At 33.7% G+C, this 22,386-nt stretch overlaps 1 protein-coding gene across 2 annotated transcripts in view; it reads right to left on the reverse strand.

Annotated features, from left to right (window-relative positions):
• Positions 1–22,386, reverse strand: part of ADAM2 (ADAM metallopeptidase domain 2) — a 136,181-nt gene that overhangs the window by 78,807 nt on the left and 34,988 nt on the right. For both annotated transcript variants that reach the window (XM_045055532.1, XM_011281508.4), the window contains 3 exons: positions 10,626–10,697; positions 9,810–9,976; positions 8,703–8,784 (listed from right to left, as the gene is read on the reverse strand). In XM_045055532.1, coding sequence (XP_044911467.1) covers positions 8,703–8,784; positions 9,810–9,976; positions 10,626–10,697 — 321 coding nt within the window. The remainder of the gene's footprint in view (positions 1–8,702; positions 8,785–9,809; positions 9,977–10,625; positions 10,698–22,386) is intronic.

Here is a 22,386-nt window from a genome sequence, read left to right on the forward strand (position 1 = left end):
AGCCTGCTGAGATTTTGATTAGGATTTCATTGACATCTCTATAATATTACACAGGAAAATTTAATTTTGTATAAGAAAGACAACATTTCAAAAAAGTGACAAAAATATCTACATGAGTGTGTCAATAACTAGTAAAAAATTTGTGCTACTAAACTGGGACAGAAAAAAAAACCTCAAATAAATTTAAATGGGATTAATTTCTCTTTTAAAAATTAAAGATGAGATATAAAATAAAATACATTTTGAAAAGCTATGAAAATTAGAAATAAAACTGAGCCTCCTTATTACATTGTAAAGTGTCTATAAAAATCTAGAGAAAACATAATACCTAATAGTGAAATATTGAAAGTTTTTTTCCTAAAATCAAGAATGATACAAGAATGTCTACTGTAAGTTCAACTAACATTGTTCTACTATTTCAACTAAATATTATTAAGATCCTCATGAATTCAATAGGAAAATAAATTAAATTAAATACATATGTATTAGGAAAAAAGAACAAAATTTTTCTTACTCACATATGACAAAAAATTTTATATTTGAATGAATTTTTTTAGATACTAATTATGTCTATTTAAAGTACTTTTATGTATTTTAAGAATACACTTTTTTTATTCAATGTGATTTTTCCCACTATGGGACTTCTTTTTTATTATATGAGTTTCTTTTTTTGGAAACAAAGCCATTTTTCTTTGTATTTAATATTTTTATATCATTATCAGTGTGCATTTTTTATCTATTCTATTTTGACTTTTTATTTCCTTTCATCTGACAACCCAGTTTTCTCCCCTCCTGCCAGATGATCCAGCATAAAGGATCATGGGGAGACTCCAGAAGGAGTATCTTGGCATAAGGATTTTGTTGATCTGATAGTGGCTATAAAGTGGTGAAATTTATTTTCATCTTTCCTTCAAAAGTTTTCTTATGACTTTTTAATTATTATCTACATTGCTCTTAATATCTAGATATTGGCACTTCTACTTCAATAATCCGCATCTCTTAACTTTTATTTTACCTTTCTTATAATATTTCTGATGTCTTCTGGGAAAGACCTTTTTTTGAAGTTTCTATAACTACTAATAGTTCTGCTTCAAGTGGTATGTATTGTGTGCTGTGTTTTCTTCTGAGGAAGTTTAGTACTCAGGATCTACACAGTCCATAATTGAGGTCAACAGATAATGTGTCTGGTAATATATAATGTATAGCAACCTTGAGACCAAGAACTAGCTTGTGTCAGTCCTTGTGAATGAGCAAATTTGTGAATGACAAGTGGATGAGTCCCAGGAAAAAGAGTTGCAAGACATAAAACGTCTTCTTTTAACTATTATTACATGCTTCTATTCATCCAAAAATCACCTGGGTTGTGGTTTCATCTATAAACTTTTAAGAAAGAGCAGCATTGGAGGGATATAGATTTTAGATTTTATTCCACAGCCTAGGAAGATGAGGTATGGAGGGTTATGGGTGTTTAAACATAAGAAGAGAGAAAGGAGCTAAGATTGCAGAGAAATAGGAGGACCCTAGGCTTGCCCCATCCCTCGAACACAGCTAGATAAATATCAAATCATTCTGAATACCCAAGAAATCAATATGAGGATTGACAGAACAAATTGCACAACTAGAGGGAGAGAAGAGGCCACATCATGGAAGGTGTGAAGTGTAGAGATGTGATTTGGAGAAGGAAAGGATCATGGCTGCTATGGAATAGAGGGGGCCCTGGTCACAGAAGGAGGCAAGACACAGAAAAGAGCACACAGGGGAACACACAAGGAAAATATTTTCCCAAGGATATTAACTGGGAAAACAAGAAGGGCTGATTTTCATGAGTTTTTGCAACCAGTAGGGCTCAAAGATTGGAATTTTAGAGGTCCAGGATCTGGCTTGTGTGGAGCCCAGTGGGAGCTGCATTGCTACTATGGAGAGGAACAGATAGCTCAGTAGTAGATGAAACAATCTAAGGATCCCCTGGGATGCACTGGGAGAGACAGTTCCTCTTTCTTGGAGTGAATCTGAGAGAGGTGGAATTGCCTCTCCAGGGATGAAAGAGCTGGTGGGCACCATTACCCTTCCCTGCTACTCAACATAGGTACAGAGACACCTACTGAGGGCAGATAATCTGGACACTGATTCTCTGCTGTGCTTTACTCCCAAATCCACCCACTTGTGCTTTGGTGTGACTTCCAGTTTGGAACAAACTTGCATCAGTACCAGCAAAGTGAGATCCTCCACCAGAGGAATAGTGTGAGCCCTGCCATGCCAGGTCCCTAAAGTTGGGAGTTTTAAAACTCAGCCTGCTTGCCTGAAATAGAACACATATGCACTGTACTCCTGGGTGGACAAATGCCCTGAATGCAGTCAGGGTGAAGGCAGAGATCTGATGAATGCCTGGTACACACAAGCAGAGCTTGTTTGCTCTTCTGGGAGGGTTTCCCAGACAGTAGCAGGCATGAATTCACTTCTCCAGATTGAGGGAAGTGACTGGTGCCACTTCTTTCCACTGTCCCTCAGCATAAACTAATTTCAATAAGCAACACAGTGCCAAAAGTGACTGCTTAAACTGCTTATACCAAGCCTCACCCCCTGCATTCTGTAGGTGCTGCTTTTCTAGATCAGGTGTGCCTGAGAACCAGAGTAGCTGACCCCTCCCTTAGGAGATTAGCACAAACTCCTAACACATACCATATATACTGACCTTAGAACTTGGCATAGCTTCAGTTCTAGTGGAAATAGCATTAGGTCTCTTTTAACAAGCAGAAAAGAGCACAACTAGTTACAACTCATCACACTCTACACAAGGTCCAAACACTCTACACTGCAGACAAGGAAAAACTCTGCAGAGGACTGACTTGAGGGAAAGAACAGCCAAAACACAGCAGCAGAGTTGACACAGCATACCAGAGACACACCCTGAAGTGGCAGGTCATGGACAGTAGATGACTTCTTCTTTATAAAGCCATTACTCTCAGGAGCAGAAAATATAACAGGATTTCCTAACACGCAGAAGACAGAGACCTAGATAAAATCCAAGATGGAGCAATTCATCCCAAAAGAAAGAACGAGAAAAGGTCATGGCCAGGGATATAATTGAAAAAAATAAGTAATATGTCTGATAAAGAATTTGAAACAACAATCATAAGGATACTAGCTGGGTTTGAGAAAAGACACCAGAGAGTCCCTTACTGCATAGGTAAAAGACCTAAAAAACTAGTCAGACCTAAATAAAAAATGCTATAACTGAAATGTGAAAATGACTTGTAATTACTACAAGGATGGAAGAAGCAAAGGAATGAATAAATGATATAGAAGATAAAATTTGGAGGGGCGGGGAATGAAGCTGAAAAGAAGAAGGAAAGAAAAATATTGAATCACAAATATTGCCATAGGTTCCTCAGTGACTCCATAAAGCATAATAACATTCGCATCATAGGAGCCCAGAAGAAGAGAGGGAAGTGAGGCAGAAGGTTTATTTGAGCAAAGTATAGCTGAAAACTTCCCTAATCCGGGAAAGGAAACAGACATCCAAATCCAGGAGGCACAGAGAACTCCCATCAAAATCAACAAAAGCAAGCCAACACCAAGACATATTGTAGTTAAATTTGCACAATATAGAGATAAAGAAAAAAATCCTAACAGCAGCAAGACAGAAGTCCTTAACTTACAAGGGAACACAAATAAGGTTAGCAGCAGATCACTCCACAAAAATGTGGCAGACAAGAAAGGAATGGCATGATATATTTAATGTGCTGAATGGGAAAAATCTGCACCCAAGAGTATTCTATCCAGCAAGGCTATCATTCAAAACAAAAAGAGAGATAAAGAGTTTCCCACACAAAGACTAAACAGGTGTATGACCACTAAACTTACCCTGCAAAAAATATTAAATGAGACTCTTTGAATGGGAAAGAAAGACCAAGAGCAACAAACACCAGAAAGAAACAGAGAAAATCTCCAGAAACAATTACTTTACTAGTAATACAATGGCATTAAATTGATATATATCAATAATCACTCTGAATATAAATTGATTAAATTGTCTAATCAAAAGACATAAAGTTTCAGAGTGGATAAAAAAACAAGACACATCTATATGCTGCCTACAAGAGACTCATTTTAAACCTAAAGATATTTGCAGATTGAAATTGAGGGAATGGAGAATGGTTTATCATGCTAATGGAATCAAAAGACATCCAAAATATCTTTATCTTATCTTTGGATATCCAAAGATATCCAAAATAGATTTTAAACTGAACCTGTATTGAAAGATGAATAAGGGCATTCTATAATAACAAAGGGGTCTATCCAACAAGATCAATAAATTGTCAATATATATGACCCCAACTTGGAAACTCTAATATAGTTAAAACAACTAATAACATACATAAAGGAACTCATTGATAATAATACAATAGTAATAGAGTACTCTAACACCCCACTTATATCAATGGACAGATCAAGTGGAAAATCAACACGGAAACAATGGCTTTGAATTACACAATGGACCAGATGTACTTAACAAATATAATCAGAACATTTTATCCTAAACTAGCAGAATGCACATTCTTTTCAAATGCACATGGAACATTCTCCAGAATAGATCACATACTAGGTCACAAATCAGACCTCAACAAGTACAAGAAGATTGACATTGTAGCATGTATATTTTCAGACCACAATTTCATAAAACTTGAAATCAACCACAATAAAAAATTTGGAAAGACCACAAATACATGGAGGTTAAAGAACATCCTACTAAATAATGAATGGGACAAACAGGAAATCAAAGAAGAAATCTAAAAATATATGGAAACAAAAATTAAAAAATTGTGGTCCAAAACTTTTGGAATGCAGTAAAAGCAGTCCTAAGAGGGAAGTATAGAGCAATAAAGGTCTACCTCAAGAAACAAGAAGCATCTCATATACACAACCTAACCTTACACCTAAAAGGGCTAGGTAAAGAACAACAAATAAACCCTAATACTAGCAGAAGAGAAATAATAAAGATTAGAATAAAAATAAATTATATATAAATAAATAAACAACAACAACAATAAAAATCAGGAGAACAAATCAATGAAACCAGGAGTTGGTTCCATGAAAGAATTGATAAAATTGATAACCTCCTAGACAGACTTATAAAAAAAGAAAGATAAAGGACTCAAATAAATAAAATCATGAATGAGAGAGATCTTAAACAACACTACAGAAATACAAGCAATTATAAGAGAACATTATGAAAAATTATATGTCAAAGAATTGGGCAATCTGGAAGAAATTGATAAATTCCTAAAAACATATAAACTACCAAAATGGAAACAGGAAGAAGTAGAAAATTCAAACAGATCCACAACCAGCAAAGAATTTGAATGAGTAATAAAAAATTTCCCAAAAAACAAATGTCCAGGGCCAAATGGCTTCCCAGGGCAATTCTACCAAACATTTAAAGATGAGTTAATATTAAACTCAAAGTACCCATTCTTCGCAAACTGTTCCAAAAAATACAAACAGAAGGAAAATTTACAAACTCATTCTACAAGGCCAGTAGTATGTTGATCCCAAAACCAAAGACCTCACTAAAAGAGAATTACAGGCCTGTACCCCTGACGAATGGATGCAAAACATCTCAACAAAATACTAGCAAATTGAATAGAACAGTACATTAAAAGAATCATTCAAGTGGTATTTATTCCTGGGCTGCAAGTGTTGTTCATATTCACAAATCAATCAACATGATACATCACATTAATAAAAGAAAGGATAGGAACCATATGATCCTCTCAATAGATACAGAAAAAGATAAAAGATTTATACTCTGAAAACTATAGAACACTTATGAAAGAAGTTGAAAGGACACAAAGAAATGGAAAAACATACCATGCTTATGGATTGAGAGAACAACTATTGTTAAAATGTCTATACTACCCAAAGCAATCTACACATTTAATGCAATTCCCATCAAAATATCACCAGCATTTCTCACAGAGCTAGAACAAACAATCTTAAAATTTGTATGGAACCCCAAAAGACCCTGAATACCAAAAGCCATTTTGAAAAAGAAAAGCAAACCTGGAGACGTCACTATTCTGGACTTCCAGATATATTACAAAGCTGTAATTATCAAGGCAGCATGGTATTGGCACAAAACACAAAACAAAAAAAAAAACAACAAACAACAACAACAACAAAAACAGATGTACAGATCAATGGAACAACATAGAAAACTCAGAAATGGACCCACAACTATACGATCAACTCATCGTCAAGGAAGCAAGAAAAATTATTCAATGGAAAAAAGTCAGTCTCTTCAACAAATGGTGCTGGGAAAACCGAAGAACAACATGCAAAATAACAAAACTAAACCACTTTCTTACATACACAAAAATAAATTCAAAATGAATGAAAGATCTAAATGTGAGACAGGAAACCATCAAAATCCTAGAGTAGAATATAGGCAGCAACCTCTTTGACCTCGGCCATAGACTTCCTACTATGTAGGTCTCTGGAAGCAAGGGAAACAAAGGCAAAAATGAACTATTGGGACTTGATCAAGATAAAAACTTCATCACAGTGAAGGAAACAATCAACAAAACTAAAACACAAACTTTGAAATGGGAGAAGATATTTTCAAACAAGATTATCTGATAAAGGGTTAGTACCAAAACCTATAAACAACTTATCTAATCAACAAAACACAAAACAATCCAGTTAAGAAATGGGTAGAACACATGAATAGACATTCTTCCAAAGAATACGTCCAGATGGCTAACAGACACCTGAAAAGATACCAACATACCGATCATCAGGGAAATACAAATCAAAACCGTGATAAGACACCACCTCACATCTGTCAGGAAAAAAAGGAAACACTCTCACACTATTGGTGGGAATGCAAACTGGTGAAGCTACTCTGGAAAACAGTATGGAGTTTCTTCAAAAAGTTAAAAATGCAACTACCCTATGATTCCACATAAAACCACAGGTGTTTACCCAAAGGGTACAAAAATACTGATTTGAAGAGGCAAATGCAACCTGATGTTTATAGCAGCATTATCAATAATCGCCAATTACGGAACCTGCCCAAATTGTCCATTGACTGATGACTGGATAAAGAAGATGTGGTATATATACAATGGAATATTACTCAAACATAAAAAAAAAGAATGAAATCTTGCCACTTGCAACAATTTGGATACAGTTAGAGTATATTAGGCCAAGCAAAATAATTCAGTCAGACAAAGACAAACACCATATGATTTCATTCATATGTAGAATTTAAGAAATGAAACAAATGAACATGGGGGAAAGGCCAAACAAGAAACATACTTAACTATAGAGAACAAATGGAGGGTTGCTGGAGGGGAGGACAGTGGAGGGGGTGGGCTAAATGGGAGACATGGGTGATGGGTATTAAGGAGAGCACTGTTTGTGATGAACAACAGGTATTATATGTAAGTAATGAATCACTAAATTCTACTCCTCAAACTAATATTACACTATATGCTAACTAACTGGAATTTAAAATAAGACTTGAAAAATATAAAAATAAAAATAAACATTGGAGGACAGAACCTCAATTGTTTTTCTTCGACATATCACTCCTACAAATATTGGCTGCTAATGATTTTTCCAGAAAAGGGTCAGGCAATGATTATCCCAACAAAGTGTGGAGGATAAGAAAGGGATCTTCTTTGATTGCTTCTCCCATGATCCACATACTTTCTAGTAAATGATGGCATTTCCCTCCACTTGGTAGCTAACCTGCTTTAAAAGAGACTGAGTTATGTTCTATTTTTTGCTAATCATTTAAGGTCCTGCTCCATGAGAGGATCTTATGATTTTCAGTTTTGAAAGTGACTAGGTAAATCAGTCTAATTCAAGCTCATGAGACTAGGTAATGATGTGTCATAAATATAAGCTGCCTTTTCCAAACTGTGATTTATGAATTGTAAAGATGAAATTTGTGTCACCATTTAATTGGTTCAATTCTTTATGTCTTCACTTGTGTTTTGAAAATCAATTTAAAGAGTGTTTTTTTAAAGTTTTATTTAGATTCTAGTTAGTTAACAGATAGTTTAAAATTAGTTTCAGGTGTACAATTTAGTGGTTCAACACTTACACACAACACCCGGTGCTCATCACAATAGGTGCACTCCTTAATCCTCAGAAGGCCAGTTCTGTATGTCAGAATAACCATAGCATTAGGACATAGAGGCAAAAACATGCCAATTTTAAATACACCAAGATTTGCTACTTAAATAATGCCAATTAGGACATTCAATTCTGTTATTCTTCACCTATGCCCCATGAAGCATTTTAAGGCAATTGATAAATGGTTTCAAAAGTTTAATTTTAATCTTGTTCATAATTTTGTTATACTTGGAAATAGTCAAAATCTAACCTTGAAATTAAAATCAATCAATGATTAGATATTGAGTACATGAAAAATTCATGAGCCTTTTATAACACTGCTTTAGCTTCCTAAAAACTCACAAGAAGAAAATTATAAAAATTTTATATTATTAAGTTCAATAAGAACTTCTTATAGTTCAATCATTTGTAATAAGCAGCAAGGACAAAGATCCCTAATATCATTTGCAAATGTTAATATACATAGAAATAATAAAATAAAGAATATTTAATTATATATTAATCTAAATAGCATTCTATTTATACATCTGAGCCAAACAAATTAAACCATACCATACCAGAGCAACACCACCTCCATACTGGTTATCACACATCTTCCCTTGAAAGGTTGCACCAACATAATTTGGTTTTTCTCTGTAACTTAAGTTTTAAAAAAAGATCATAATCATATAATTTTGTAAAATTTAGCACAACTACTATTAAGTTTGCCTAATAAGTTTTTTGTCTTGCATATTTATATTATAAATTTCTAATTTTTCCACCTAACATAGGGTAACAAAGCTTGGAAGTGACTAAATGTATCTGCTTCTTTTTTAAAAAATGAAATACATTTTAAAAGCAGATAATAGAATGTTATTTTCATATTGAATTTTTAGAAAATAAGATTCTTCTTTATGTAGTATTTCTTAAAAAATAAATAATTCCTAGTGTATCAAAATAATAAAAATAAATAAAATCCCTTACAATTAGAAAGCGTAAGCAATACAATTGATAAGTTAAATGGACAGAGACACCTTATGGACTGAAGTTTCTCATTAATCAGAATTAGGCAGCCAGAGTTGCGCAAATGGCATATTTGTGGGACAGAAAACAATTTAAATTATTTTAATTTTTTAAATATGTATATATTATTTTGATATAGTATAGTAACTTATTATATATATCCTAAATATTGATAAGAGAAAAACAAAGTACTTATTAAATAGGAGGGTCTTATATTTTTGTAAATGCAGAACAATGTAAATATGGTATATTAGAGATTAAAATATACAGTAGTGCCTCCATAATCTTGGGATTTTTTGTTATCCTATGCAAATAAAGCCTAAAAAGAAGACCTAATAATTACACTCATCATTTATGTTTCTTCAGATAGATATTGTTACTATTTCAAGGATAGTTAGGGAATTTAATGATATGTTATACACTCTAAGAAAGCAATGATAACAATATTGAAGGAGTGAGTTTTAACTACAAAAAATAAGTAGAATGATTGACATCAATAATTCTGCTATAAAACCTGTGTTTTGAAAAATAATATGCACATGATATTGTATGTTAGGAAAAAATGACACATTTCCCCTAAAGGCCTGTTAACTGACAGAAATTAGGTCTAATATAGGTATGTTTTCTTTGTATAAGATTTAGTAAAGCTAAGATATGCTTACACAAGTAAAAATGCCACATCATGTGGACGCAAAACAAGATAAGATCTTTTCCACTTTAAAAATCTGTGTAATAATTCATTAGCATCTCCAGTTACTGGGATTTTATTTTCATCTATCCAAAGTTCCAATGAAGAGAGAATTATTGTAATATTAAATGACGTAAAAATCTAAAAAAGAAGACATAAAGAAAATATGCTCAAATATTATGGTTTAAATAGATTTGGGGATTTATCTATAACAACGAACACTACACTGATGACAAATATTAAATGACAGAACTGCTAAGCATGGATTGGATCTTATAGAGTATAAAACAAGTAATAATTAACATTTTGAAATGCTTGTACTTAAGCAAGCCCTGTGTGAAGTGCTTTACCAATTTAATAATTACCATAACCTGGGGCACCTGGGTGGCTCAGTTGGTTAAGAGTCTGACTTCGGCTCAGGTCATGATCTTGTGGTTCATGAGTTCGAGCCCTGCACTGGGCTCTGCTGATAACGTGAAGCCTGGAGCTTGCTTAAGATTCTGTGTCTCCCTGTCTCTGCCCCTCCACCTCTCATGCGCTCTCTCTCTCTCTCTCTCTCTCTCTCAAAAGTAAATAAACATTTAAAAAATAATTACCATAACTTAATTAGGTATATATATAAATTTATATTCTTATTCTTATTCCTACTCAGAAAACTGAAACTTAAAATGTTATATTATTTGGCCTATTTCATATATCATGTGTTTTCAGGGAATGGCATAAAATAAAATGTATAGGAATTGTTTAAGCAACAGAAGCAAATAGAAAAGAATTAAAAGCAAAAACTTACAGCATTGGTCAGTCCAATCAACTGGAAGATTTTTTGAGTGACAACAATAGTATCAGAACCCATATGATTGTACTGAAAAATATAAGAAACTGTTTAAATTATGAATTTATTAGTTTTTAAGCATTATTAAACTTACAAACTTTTATTAATATTCCTAATGAACACAGATGCAAAAAAAATCCTCAAAAAATATAGGCAGACTGAATTCAACAGCATATTAAAATGAAATACACTATGATCAGTAGGGATTTATTCCATGGATGCTAGAATAGTTCAACATCTGCAAATCAGTCAATATGATACACTACATAAACAAAATGAAGGACACAAATCATATGTTCAGATGATGAAGAATCATCAGTAGATGCAGAAGAAGGCATTTTGACAAATTTCAACATCCTTTCATAATGAAAACTCTCACCAAAGTGGGAATGGAGAGAATGTACATCAATGTAATAAAAGCTATATATGACAAGCCTATAACTGACATTGTACTCACCTGGGAAAATCTGAAAACATTTAGTCTAAGATCAGGAACAAGACCAGGATGCCCACTCTCATCATTTTTATTTAACCATAGTATCAAAAATCCTACTCAGAGCAACTAGGTAAGAAAAAAAATGTCATCCAAATTGGAAAGGAAGAAGTGAATTATCACTATTTGTAGATCACGTGATGTGATACATAGATAACCCTAAAGACTGCATGCACACAAAAAAAGTTAGAACTAATTTTTAAAATTCAGTGAAGTTGCAGGATAAAAAAGTCACTATGGAAAAATCTGTTGTTTTTCTATACACTAATAACAAACAATCAGAAAGAAAAATTATGAAAACAATTCCATCTGTATTTGTATCAGAAGGAATCAAATGCCTGGAAATAAGTTTAAACAAGGAGGTAAAAGATCTGTACATTGAAAACTGTAAGACAATGATAAAAGAAAGACACACAAAAATAGAAATATATATCATGTTCATGAATTAGAAGAATTAGCCTTGTAAAGATGTTCATACTACCCAAAGCAATATACAGCTTCAATGTAATGCCTATAAAATTTCCAGTGGCATTTTTCACAGAAATAGAACAGAGTGTTGAAATTTGTGTGGACCCACAAAAGACCCTAAATAGCCGAAACAAATTTGAAAAGAATAAAGCTGGTGGCATCATGCTCCCTGATTTCAAAATATAATACAAAGCTATAGTAATCAAAGCAGTATGATATTGCCATTAAAACAGACAGCTGGGGTGCCTGGGTGGATTAGTTGATTGAGCATCCGACTTCAGCTCAAGTCATGATCTCCCGGCTCCTGAGTTCAAGCCCCACGTCAGGCTGTGTGCTGACAGCTTCAGATTCTGTCTCCATCTCTCTCTCTGCCCTTCCCTGCTCTCATGCACTCTCTCTCTCTCTCTCTCTCTCTCTCTCTCTCTCTCTCTCAAATATAAACATAAAATTTTTTTTAAATAAAATAAAACAGACACATAAATCAATGGAATAGAACAGATAGCTCAGAAATAAATCCATGCCTTATAGTCAGTTAATTTATCATAAAGGAATAAATAATACACAATGTATGAAAACAGTCTCTTCAATAAATAATGTTAAGAAAACCACATAGCACATCCAAGCATGAAACTGGACCACTATCTTATGTCATACAAAAAATATAGCTCATAATGAATTAAAGACTTTAATGTAAGACCTGAAACCATAAAACTCCTAAAAGACAACATACCAGTAAGTTTTTTCATATCAAGTGGTAATGACTTTTTGAATTTGACATCTAAAGTAAAGGCAAACAAGGGCACCTGGGTGGCTCAGTCAGTTAAGCGTCCGGTTTTGGCTCAGATCATTTTCTCTTAGTTCATGAGTTCGAGCCCTGTGTCAGGCTCTGTGCTGACAGCTCAGAGCCTGGAGCCTGCTTCAGTTCCTGTGTCTCCCTCTGCTCCTCCCCCCCCACCCCCCGGCTCCCTCTGTCTCTCTCTGCTCCTCCCCCACTCACGCTTTGTCTCTGTCTGTCTCTCAAAAAATAAACATTAAAAAAAATTAAAGTAAAGGCAACAAAAGCAAAATTAAGCAAGGGGGACTACATCATTCTAAAGAGGCCATGCACAGCAAAAAAAAGCATGAACAAAATGAAAAGACAACCTACCAAATGGGAAAAGACATAATGGGTTAATATACAAAATATAAAAACAACTCCTATGAGTCAATAAAAAAAGCAAATAATCCAATTAAAAGATGGGCCAGAAGATATGAATAGACACTTTCCCTAAGAAAATATACAGATGACCAAGAAGCACGTGAAAAGGTACTCAGCATCAATAACCATCAGGAGAATCTAAATCAAAACCACAATGAGGTATCACTCACACCAATTAGAATAGTTGTTTTAAGTAAGACAAGAAATAGCAAGTGTTGACAAGGATGTGTAGAAAAGGGAGTCCTTGTGGGCTGTTGGTTGGAATGTAAACAGCTACTGTGGAAAACAGGAAGGAGTTTCCCAAAAAAATTAAAGATGGAGCTGCCATATGATCTAACTGTGCCACTTTTGGACTTTTGTCCAAGTAAAATAAAAACATTAACTCAAAAAATAGAAATGCACCCCCAGATTCCTTGTGGCATTATTTATAATAGCCAAGACATTAAAGCAATCTAAGTGTTCATAAACAGATGGGGAAGGAATATATGGTATATGTGTGCAATGGAATATTATTCAGGCATAAAAAAAGAAGAAAATCTTGCCGTCTGTGAAAACATAGATGCACTTTGAAGGCATTTGATTAAGTGAAATAAATCAGACAGTGGAAGGTAAATACTGAATTATCTCACTTATAAGTGGAATCTAAAAACAAAACAAAGCAAAACAAAAACCAAACTCACAGATATAGAAAAAAGATTGATGGTCTCCAGAGGTGGGGTATAAGGACTGGGAGAATGGGCGAAGTTGATCACTTGGCACAAACTTCCAGTTATACCATAAGTAAGTCCTGAGGATTAATGTACAACATCATGACTATAGTTAATTAAACTGTATTGCATATTTGAAAGTTGCTAAAAGAGTAGATCATAAAAATTCTCATCACAAAAAAGTGTAACTATGTGTGGTGGTCATTTTTCAATACATATTTTGCAAATACTGAGTCATTATGCCATACACCTGCAACTAATATAATGTTACATGGCAATTATATCTCAATTTGAAATAAGACACTACAAATAAGATATGTTTTACTATCAAATAAATAATAATTATTGAGAGAAAATCTTAGTTTTAAACTATAAGATTTAAGTGGTGCCTGGGTGGCTCAGTGGGTTAAGCAACCAGCTTCTGCTCAGGTCATGATCTTGTGGTTCCTGAGTTTGAGCCCCGCATTGGGCTCTGTGCTGACAGCTCAGAGCCTGGAGCCTGCTTCAGATTCTGTGTCTCTGTCTCATTCTGCCTCTTCCCTGCTCTCTCTCTCTCTCTTCCCCAAAGATAAACATTAAATTATTTTAAATATAATATCTAAATGTGAAGAACAAAGATTATAGATTGAATACATGCATTCAGAACCATGCCTTCCTGAAACCTCATTTAAAAAATTAAAAGTGTTAAATTATTAAAAGCAATTAACAGAAAATTAAATTTTCAAAAGCACAAATGAAAGAAACAAAACACAAAATTTGAAAACTGAAGAACAAGTAAGTGATAAATGATTAAGCAGATTTAAGAAATTTAAGTGAAACACCAGTGCAGCAATCTAATTCACCTTGAAGACTCTAAAATACTGAGATTGGCTACACAAGTTTTTCTTCAAGAGAAATTGGCACTAAGAGCAGGAAGATTGACTTTAAAGTTTGTTTAAGACGTTCTTAAGGCTAGGGGCGCCTGGGTGGCTCAGTCAGTTAAGCGACTGACTTCAGCTCAGGTCATGATCTTGTGGTCCATGAGTTCAAGCCTCACGCCAGACCCTGTGCTGACAGCTCAGAATCTGGACCCTGCTTCGGATTCTGCCTCCCTCTCTCTCTGCCCACTTCCCTGCTTGCGCTGTTTCTCTCAAAAATAAATAAATATTTCTTACAAAAAGAGATAGTTAAGGCTAGAAGAACCTCCAGGATGGCTTATGAGAAAAGATAATCCAAGAATGTTATATATTGAATGATTCCATTTATATTCCATTTTGGAAATTAAAAATATGGACACAGAGAACAGAGTAGTTGTTTTCAGAGATGAAAGAAGTGGGTGTGGGATGAAGAGAGATGAAAGAGAAGTGGGTGTGGCTCTGAAAAGGCCACACAACAGATCCTCATATTCATATTATTCTGTTTCTTGACTACGTATGTCAATATCATAGATGTAATATTGTACTATAATATTTTAAGATGCTACAAATTGGAAAAAATAAAGGATACATGGGATCTCTATATATTCTTTTTATTTTAATATATATTTTATTCAGTAAAAAAGAAAACCAACACTATTGGTGATAAATAGTCATAAACAACACAAATCAACAAACACACAGAAATAAATTAAGGTGAACAATCAATAATTCAAGCACTGTATGCCAACATTTGAGATAACAAAGCTATGGTAAATGTTTCAATTCCAAATTTAGAAGCTCACTCATGTGCAATTAATAAAGAAGACTAAGAGTATAATTTTTGGATAGCAGCTAGGGCAGAAACAACATCAAAGAAATTAAGAGAGAAGTTGTTTAAAAGTGTGTTAAAATTAGGATAGGGCAAAATCACAGATTTTGCAGGATTGAATAAAAGAACAGGATGGTTTGAGATACTCAAGAGTAAAAACTTCAGAATAAAAGTTTTGTTTGGAGGCAATGGCTCTATCACAACCATGATCTCTATGTATTCTTACAATAGCATATGAGTAAACAATTATTTCTAATAAAAAGATAATTTTTAAAACATTAAAAACTAGAAAATATGCACTTATGTCAAAAAGATATAATAGAGGAGGAACAAAGAGTTATGAAACAGAAAAAGTCAAAATGGCAAATATACAAACAAACATACAAATAATGACATTAACAATGAAAAAAATCACTTAAAGGGCACAGAATAAAAATGAAAAAATCACTTAAAGGGTGCGACAGAACATCACACCTGCTCGAATGGCTGTTATCAAAAAGACAAGAGATAAGAAATGCTGGCTAGGATATGGCAAAAATGTAATTGTCCATCAATGGATGAATGGATAAAGAACTTGTGAGATGTACACACACACACACACACACACACATTGGAATATTATTAGGCATAAAAAGAATGAATTTTTTCCATTTGTGACAACATATATGGAGCTTAAGGACATTATGCCAAGTGAATTAATAAGTGAATTAAGTCATACAGAGAAAAATAGATACCTAAGATCTCATTTACATGTGGAGTTTAAAAAAAAAAAAGCTCATAGATACTGAGAAAAAATTGGGAGATTTCCAGAAGAGGGGGTGAGGGATGGGCAAAATGAGTGACGAGTATCAAAAGGCATAAACGTCCATTTATAAAATAGTAAGTTATGGGGATGTAATGTATAGTATGTATAGCTAATAATATCTGCATATCTGAAAGTTCCTAATAAAATAGATCTTAAAAGTTCACATCATAGGAAAAAAACGTTTTGGAACCGTATGCTGCAGATGTTAACTAGACCTACGGTGGTGGCCCTTTTACAGTATATACAAATACTGAATCATTATGTTATATACCTCTAACTAATACAATGTCATATGTCAATTATACCTGAATTAATTAAAAAAAGATAAAAGAAAAACTAATCAAAAATCTTAAGCAGGAGATTGATACAATTTGATTTATGTTTTTAAAAGGTAAAAAGTTGGCTAAAATGAACAAATCAGGAGACTATAGCTGCTGGAGAGGATGTGGAGAAAGGGGAACCCTCTTGCACTGTTGGTGGGAATGCAAACTGGTGCAGCCACTCTGGAAAACAGTGTGGAAGTTCCTCAAAAAATTAAAAATAGACCTACCCTATGACCCAGCAATAGCACTGCTAGGAATTTACCCAAGGGATACAGGAGTGCTGATGCATAGGGGCACTTGTACCCCAATGTTTATAGCAGCACTTTCAGCAATAGCCAAAGTATGAAAAGAGCCTAAATGTCCATCAACTGGTGAATGGATAAAGAAATTGTGGTTTATATACACAATGGAGTACTACATGGCAATGAGAAAGAATGAAATATGGCCTTTTGTAGCAACGTGGATGGAACTGGAGAGTGTTATGCTAAGTGAAATAAGTCATACAGAGAAAGACAGATACCATATGTTTTCACTCTTATGTGGATCCTGAGAAACTTAACAGAAGACCATGGGGGAGGGGAAGAAAAAAAAAAGTTAGAGAGGGAGGGAGCCAAAGCGTGAGAGACTCTTAAAAACTGAGAACAAACTGAGGGTTGATGGGGGGTGGGGGGAGGGGAAAGTGGGTGATGGATATTGAGGAGGACACCTGTTGCGATGAGCACTGGGTGTCGTATGGAAACCAATTTGACAATAAATTTCATATTTAAAAAAAAAGGCAAAAAGGTCCTAGCCTCATTAGATTTTTGGTATTAACTCCTTTGTTTCTATAAGATGAATTAGGAACTTTCTGAACAGTTTAGAAAGTAGTTCTCAGGTTTTGTTACGTGTCAGAATCACCTGGAAAATGAACAAAGAATATACAAACCGAGGTTTGTTGAAGGACAGCAGGGTGTGTGTCGCTGGTTTTATCACCAAGTTTCCTAAGTGATTCTTATTCATACCAAAGTTTGAAACCACTAGATTAGAATCTAATCATCAGTTACATAAAATTTAGATAAAATGTGGCTGTGAGCTCATAAGCTCCTGATGAAATTTTTAATCTTAGTCTTTTAATCGTCTTTAGGTTTCTTCTGTGTTAATTGATCTATTTAACAAAACTATAAAACAACCATAGTTATTAATATAAAAGCAAAAATTATAAATATCAGTCAATAGATTCCAGCAATATATCAAAGAATAATATGTGATGATGAAGCAGAGTAGTTTTCCAGTAAACTAATGTGCAACATCAATAAAATATGTAAACATTATCCATTACATCAACAAACTGCAGGACAAAACCTGCATTACAGATGTAATAATAGATGCTGAGAAGCATTGGATAAAATTTGCCAGCAATTCCTATCAAATGCTTCAAAGTAGTATTATTAGTTCTTTGAATGAAATAGTTAATTTAGAAAGGTAGAAATAAATTTTGCATTATAATTAATTTGGGGGATAAAAATAGGAATAAAAATGAGATTGGTCAGGTTAAAGACAGAATATTAAGAGAGGAATTGGGACCAGTAAATACAAACAAATATTTCAAGAAGTGTTATAAATTAAAGAAAAATATTGGTGTGTTAGCTAAAAGAAGAGAAACTGTTAACTGTTTTATTTGTTTTTAATATAGAATAACATGTATTTCCTGATGAAAATTGATAACGTGAGCTTGGTCTTTTATTGTCACATCCTTGAGTGGGTGAGTGGTAATGTACACAGAGTTCTAATGTTAGATTGGAGCACCATTTCATTCTTACTAACATCAAAGAAAGTAGAGAATATTATTACAAATTCCAAGTTCAATATTTGATAAAATGACAAAAGTTTGTGGACTTTCTCCCCTGATTTGTTCTATTTTGTCTGTGAAATATGAGTCAGCAAAGTAACTAATCAAAAGTGGAAAGGCATGATGAAGTTTGGAGATTTATGAAATTAAAGTGACAGCATTCCCTATTGTGTATTCCTTCTAGTTGTAAACAGATTACTTGTTCATTTCAATTTAACCAGGTTCGAGGCTTTTCCAGGGAGACCATTAAAGGGAAAAAATGGCAAGTGAGTTGAGGATGTTTGCAAAGGAGTGACAATAATGCAATAATGGGGAACCATAATATACATGGTTTGTAAGGAAGAGTGGAGTACATTTTGGAGGTTAATGCAGCAGTGATATAATTAATGGATAAAAATCTTGGTGGCATAAAATAAGGAAGACTGGAAATGAGGAAAGAGATTGGTGTACAAAAAAAAAACGTAGTCTAAGATTGTAATGCTTGAATACTAGAGTATGGAAGAGTGATATTATAGTAGCAGTCAATTATAATGTATAATTATAGAAGCTGATGGCTGAGGCAGGTTGATGAATAGCATTATTGAAGTAGAAAAATCAAGGAAATGAAAAAAGAATTGAAATGAAAATTTTAGTAAACATTAAAATTATGATTCAAGTGTTATTAGAAAGTGGGCAGTGACCAACGTGCTAAACTTTCAGGCAAAAAGCAGGGAAAATGCAAATTGCTTTACATTATTTCTGTTCCTGTATCATGGCACTTTGGCATGTAGCAAAGTATAACTTTCTACCCCTTGAATTAGAGGCTGGACATTGTTACTCTTTTTGGATGTCTTTAGCAATCATGATATAAGGAAAGGCTTATAAATCACTTACAACTTGAATGTTGTCCATTCTTGCGGTTTTGAAGGACCTTGTCAATGCTACTAGCATTGTAAACAACCGCCCAAAAAATAAAAATAAAAAACTATAGGACTTTTTTCAGACTGACAAGTCACCATGTGCAGCAGAGATTAAACATACCAGCTAAGACACCTGTGGATCAGCCAACCTCATGTATAATTAGTACCTTGCTAAAGACAGATAAGTGATACCAGTATAGCAAGAGAAAATCTTGCTGAGATCAGAATAAATTTTAAAATTGTGAGCTGAATAAATAGTTGGAGTTTTTTTTTTAACTACTAAATTTTTTGGAGTACCTTGTTATGCAACAAAGGCAAACCAATGCACAAAAAGTGATTTAAGAATTTATTAATAACAAGAAATAAAAATAAGAATATATGAAAATATCTAACTTACAGACAGTGAAATAAAATACCTAGCAAATGTGTAAAACCTATAGAAAGAAGAGTTCATAAATTACTGGGGAATTAAAGAAATAATTACATCAGGACTTCTGAGATGGTGAAATGATGAGCTCTGTGGATCCTTTCCATGATAAGCAATGATAAAACAAAATTGTCAAAAAACATTTCAAGATTCTAGTAACTGACCAAGGCCATACAAAAATATTAGCAGAATTTATTAAAGAAAAACTGCTAACCTGATGTTGAAAATAGTGAGAATATGTTGCATCTTACCTGAAGCTGTCCCCATCCCCATCTCAAGTTCTGTTGTGTAGTTATTCTACCATGGTTGGTCAAAACATATAAGTCATCAAAGGAAGATGAGCTGATTGGAGCAGAGAAAAGGCAAAATGCCCTGGGTGCATGCCCAGATACATTGCCCAAAACAGTAGTAATCTCTGTGGCAAATGAACATTAAAAGTCATTCTTATAGCTAAAATGGGGTGTGCTTCTCCTAGTTTCTGAAAAAGTTCTCAGAAGACTATCTGGAAATCTAACACGGAGGTGGAGGGAATGCAACAGCCAACATATACAACAAATATGCTGCATCATATATTCTTGATAGTCTGAAATATTCCATGCATACACAACTACAAGGTATCATTCAAGCTCAGGAGACACTGAAAGAGATCCAAGATATCCACAACATCATAGATAAACCTAAGACATTGCTCACTACCAGAAGAGATATGAGAAAGTCCCATGGAATTTAAAACCTCCCTGACTTAAAAGACTGTCTAAATATTGAATACTATTCCCAACCCAGAGATAAATCCAGAATGGAACACTTACTAGCTCAATTGTTGGAGGATAGCCTCTTCCTAATAATTGGCTGCCTGGCCACTAAGATATGCTCACCCAAGATACAAACAAACAAACAAAAACAAACAAACAAATAAAAACCCTGGGAAACCTGACCTAAAAATAAAAACGAGAAAAAATAGTAGGTACAAACATCTATGTGCTGCCTACAAGAGACTAACTTTAGACCTAAAGACATCTACAGATTGAGACCGAGAGAATGGAGAAACAGTTATCATACAAATGGATGTCAAAAGAAAGCCAGAGTAGCAATATTTATATCAGACAAAGTAGACATTAAAAAAAGACTGTAACAAGAGATAAAGGGAATTGTATAATCATAAAGGGAACAATAAAACACTAAGTTACAACAATTGTAAATATTTATGCCCCCAACATAAACACCCAAATATATAAAACAATTAATAACAAACATAAAGGTACTCTTTGATAATAATACAATAATAGCATGGGATTTAAAAACCCTACCCATATCAACAGATAGATTATCTAAACAGAAAATCAACAAAGAAACAATAGCTTTGAATGACACACTGGACCAGATGGACTTAATAGATATATTCAGAACATGCCATCGCAAAACAGCATAATACAAAATCTTTTCAGGTGCACATGAAACATCATCCAAAATATATCACATATTCTATTACAAATCAGGCCTCAACAAATACAAAAAAACTGAATCCTACTATGTACTTTTTATGACCACATGCTATGAAATGAAGTCAAGCACAAGAAAAAAATTGGAAAAACCACAAACGCATGGAGATTAAAAAAACATGCTAATGAACGGGTCAACAAGGAAAATACATGGAAACAAATGATAATGAAAATGCAAGAGTCCAAAACTTTTGGGATGCAGCAAAACGTGGTCCTAAGAGGAAAGTATTTACCAATGCAGGCCTACCCTAAGAAGCAAGAAATTTTTCAAACAAACTAACTTTACACCTAAAGGAGCTAGAAAAAGAATAACAAATGAGGCCTAAAGCAGTAGAAAGAAGAAAATAGTAAAGATTAAAGCAGAAGTAAATTATATAGAAACTGGGGAAAAAAACAGAACAATGAAACCAGGAGCTGGTTCTTTAAAAAAATTTATAAAATTAATAGATCTCTAGTGAGACTTATCAAATAGAGAGAGAGTGACAAACAGACAGACATAGAAAAAGGAACGAAATAAATAAAGTAACAAATGAGAGAGGAAAAATAACAACTAACACCACAGAAATACAAACAATTATAACAGAATATTATGAAAAACTATATGTCAACAAATTGGACAGCCTGGAAGACATTGATAAATTCCAAGACATATATATTACCAAAATGAAAACAAGAGAAATAGAAGACTTTAACAGAACAATAACCAGCAAAGATACTGAGTCAATATTGAAAAATCTCCCAATAAACAAAAGCCCAGGGCCAAATAGCTTCACAGGCAAATTCTACCAATTTGGATGAGTTAATACCTATTCTCAAACTATTCTAAAAAATACAGGAGGAAGGAAAATTTTCAAACTCATTCTATGAGGCGAGCATTACCCTGATATCAAAACCAGACAAAAACTCCACTAAAAAAGAGAACTACAGGCCAACATCCCTGATGAAAATAGGTGCAATAATTCTCAATAAAATACTAGCAAACTGAATCCAGAAATACATTTAAAAAAACCAATCACCACAATTGTGGGATTTATTCCTGTGTTGCAAGGGTGTTTCAATATTTGCAAATCAATTAACGTGATATGCCACATTAATAAAAGAAAGGATAAGAATCATATTATTACTTCAATAGATGTAGAAAAATCATCTGAAGACATCTATTCATGATAAAAACTCTCAACAAAGTAGACTTGGAGGAAACATACCTCAGCATAATCAAGGCCATTTGCGAAAAATCCACAGCTAATATCTTTTATGAGGAAAAAATGTGCCTATGGTCAGGAACAAGACAGGGATGTCCACTCTCACCACTGTTATTTATCATAGTACTAGAAGACCTTGCCTCAG

Source organism: Felis catus, chromosome B1, assembly GCF_018350175.1.
Source record: "Felis catus isolate Fca126 chromosome B1, F.catus_Fca126_mat1.0, whole genome shotgun sequence".
NCBI classification, from domain to species: Eukaryota; Metazoa; Chordata; class Mammalia; order Carnivora; family Felidae; genus Felis; species Felis catus.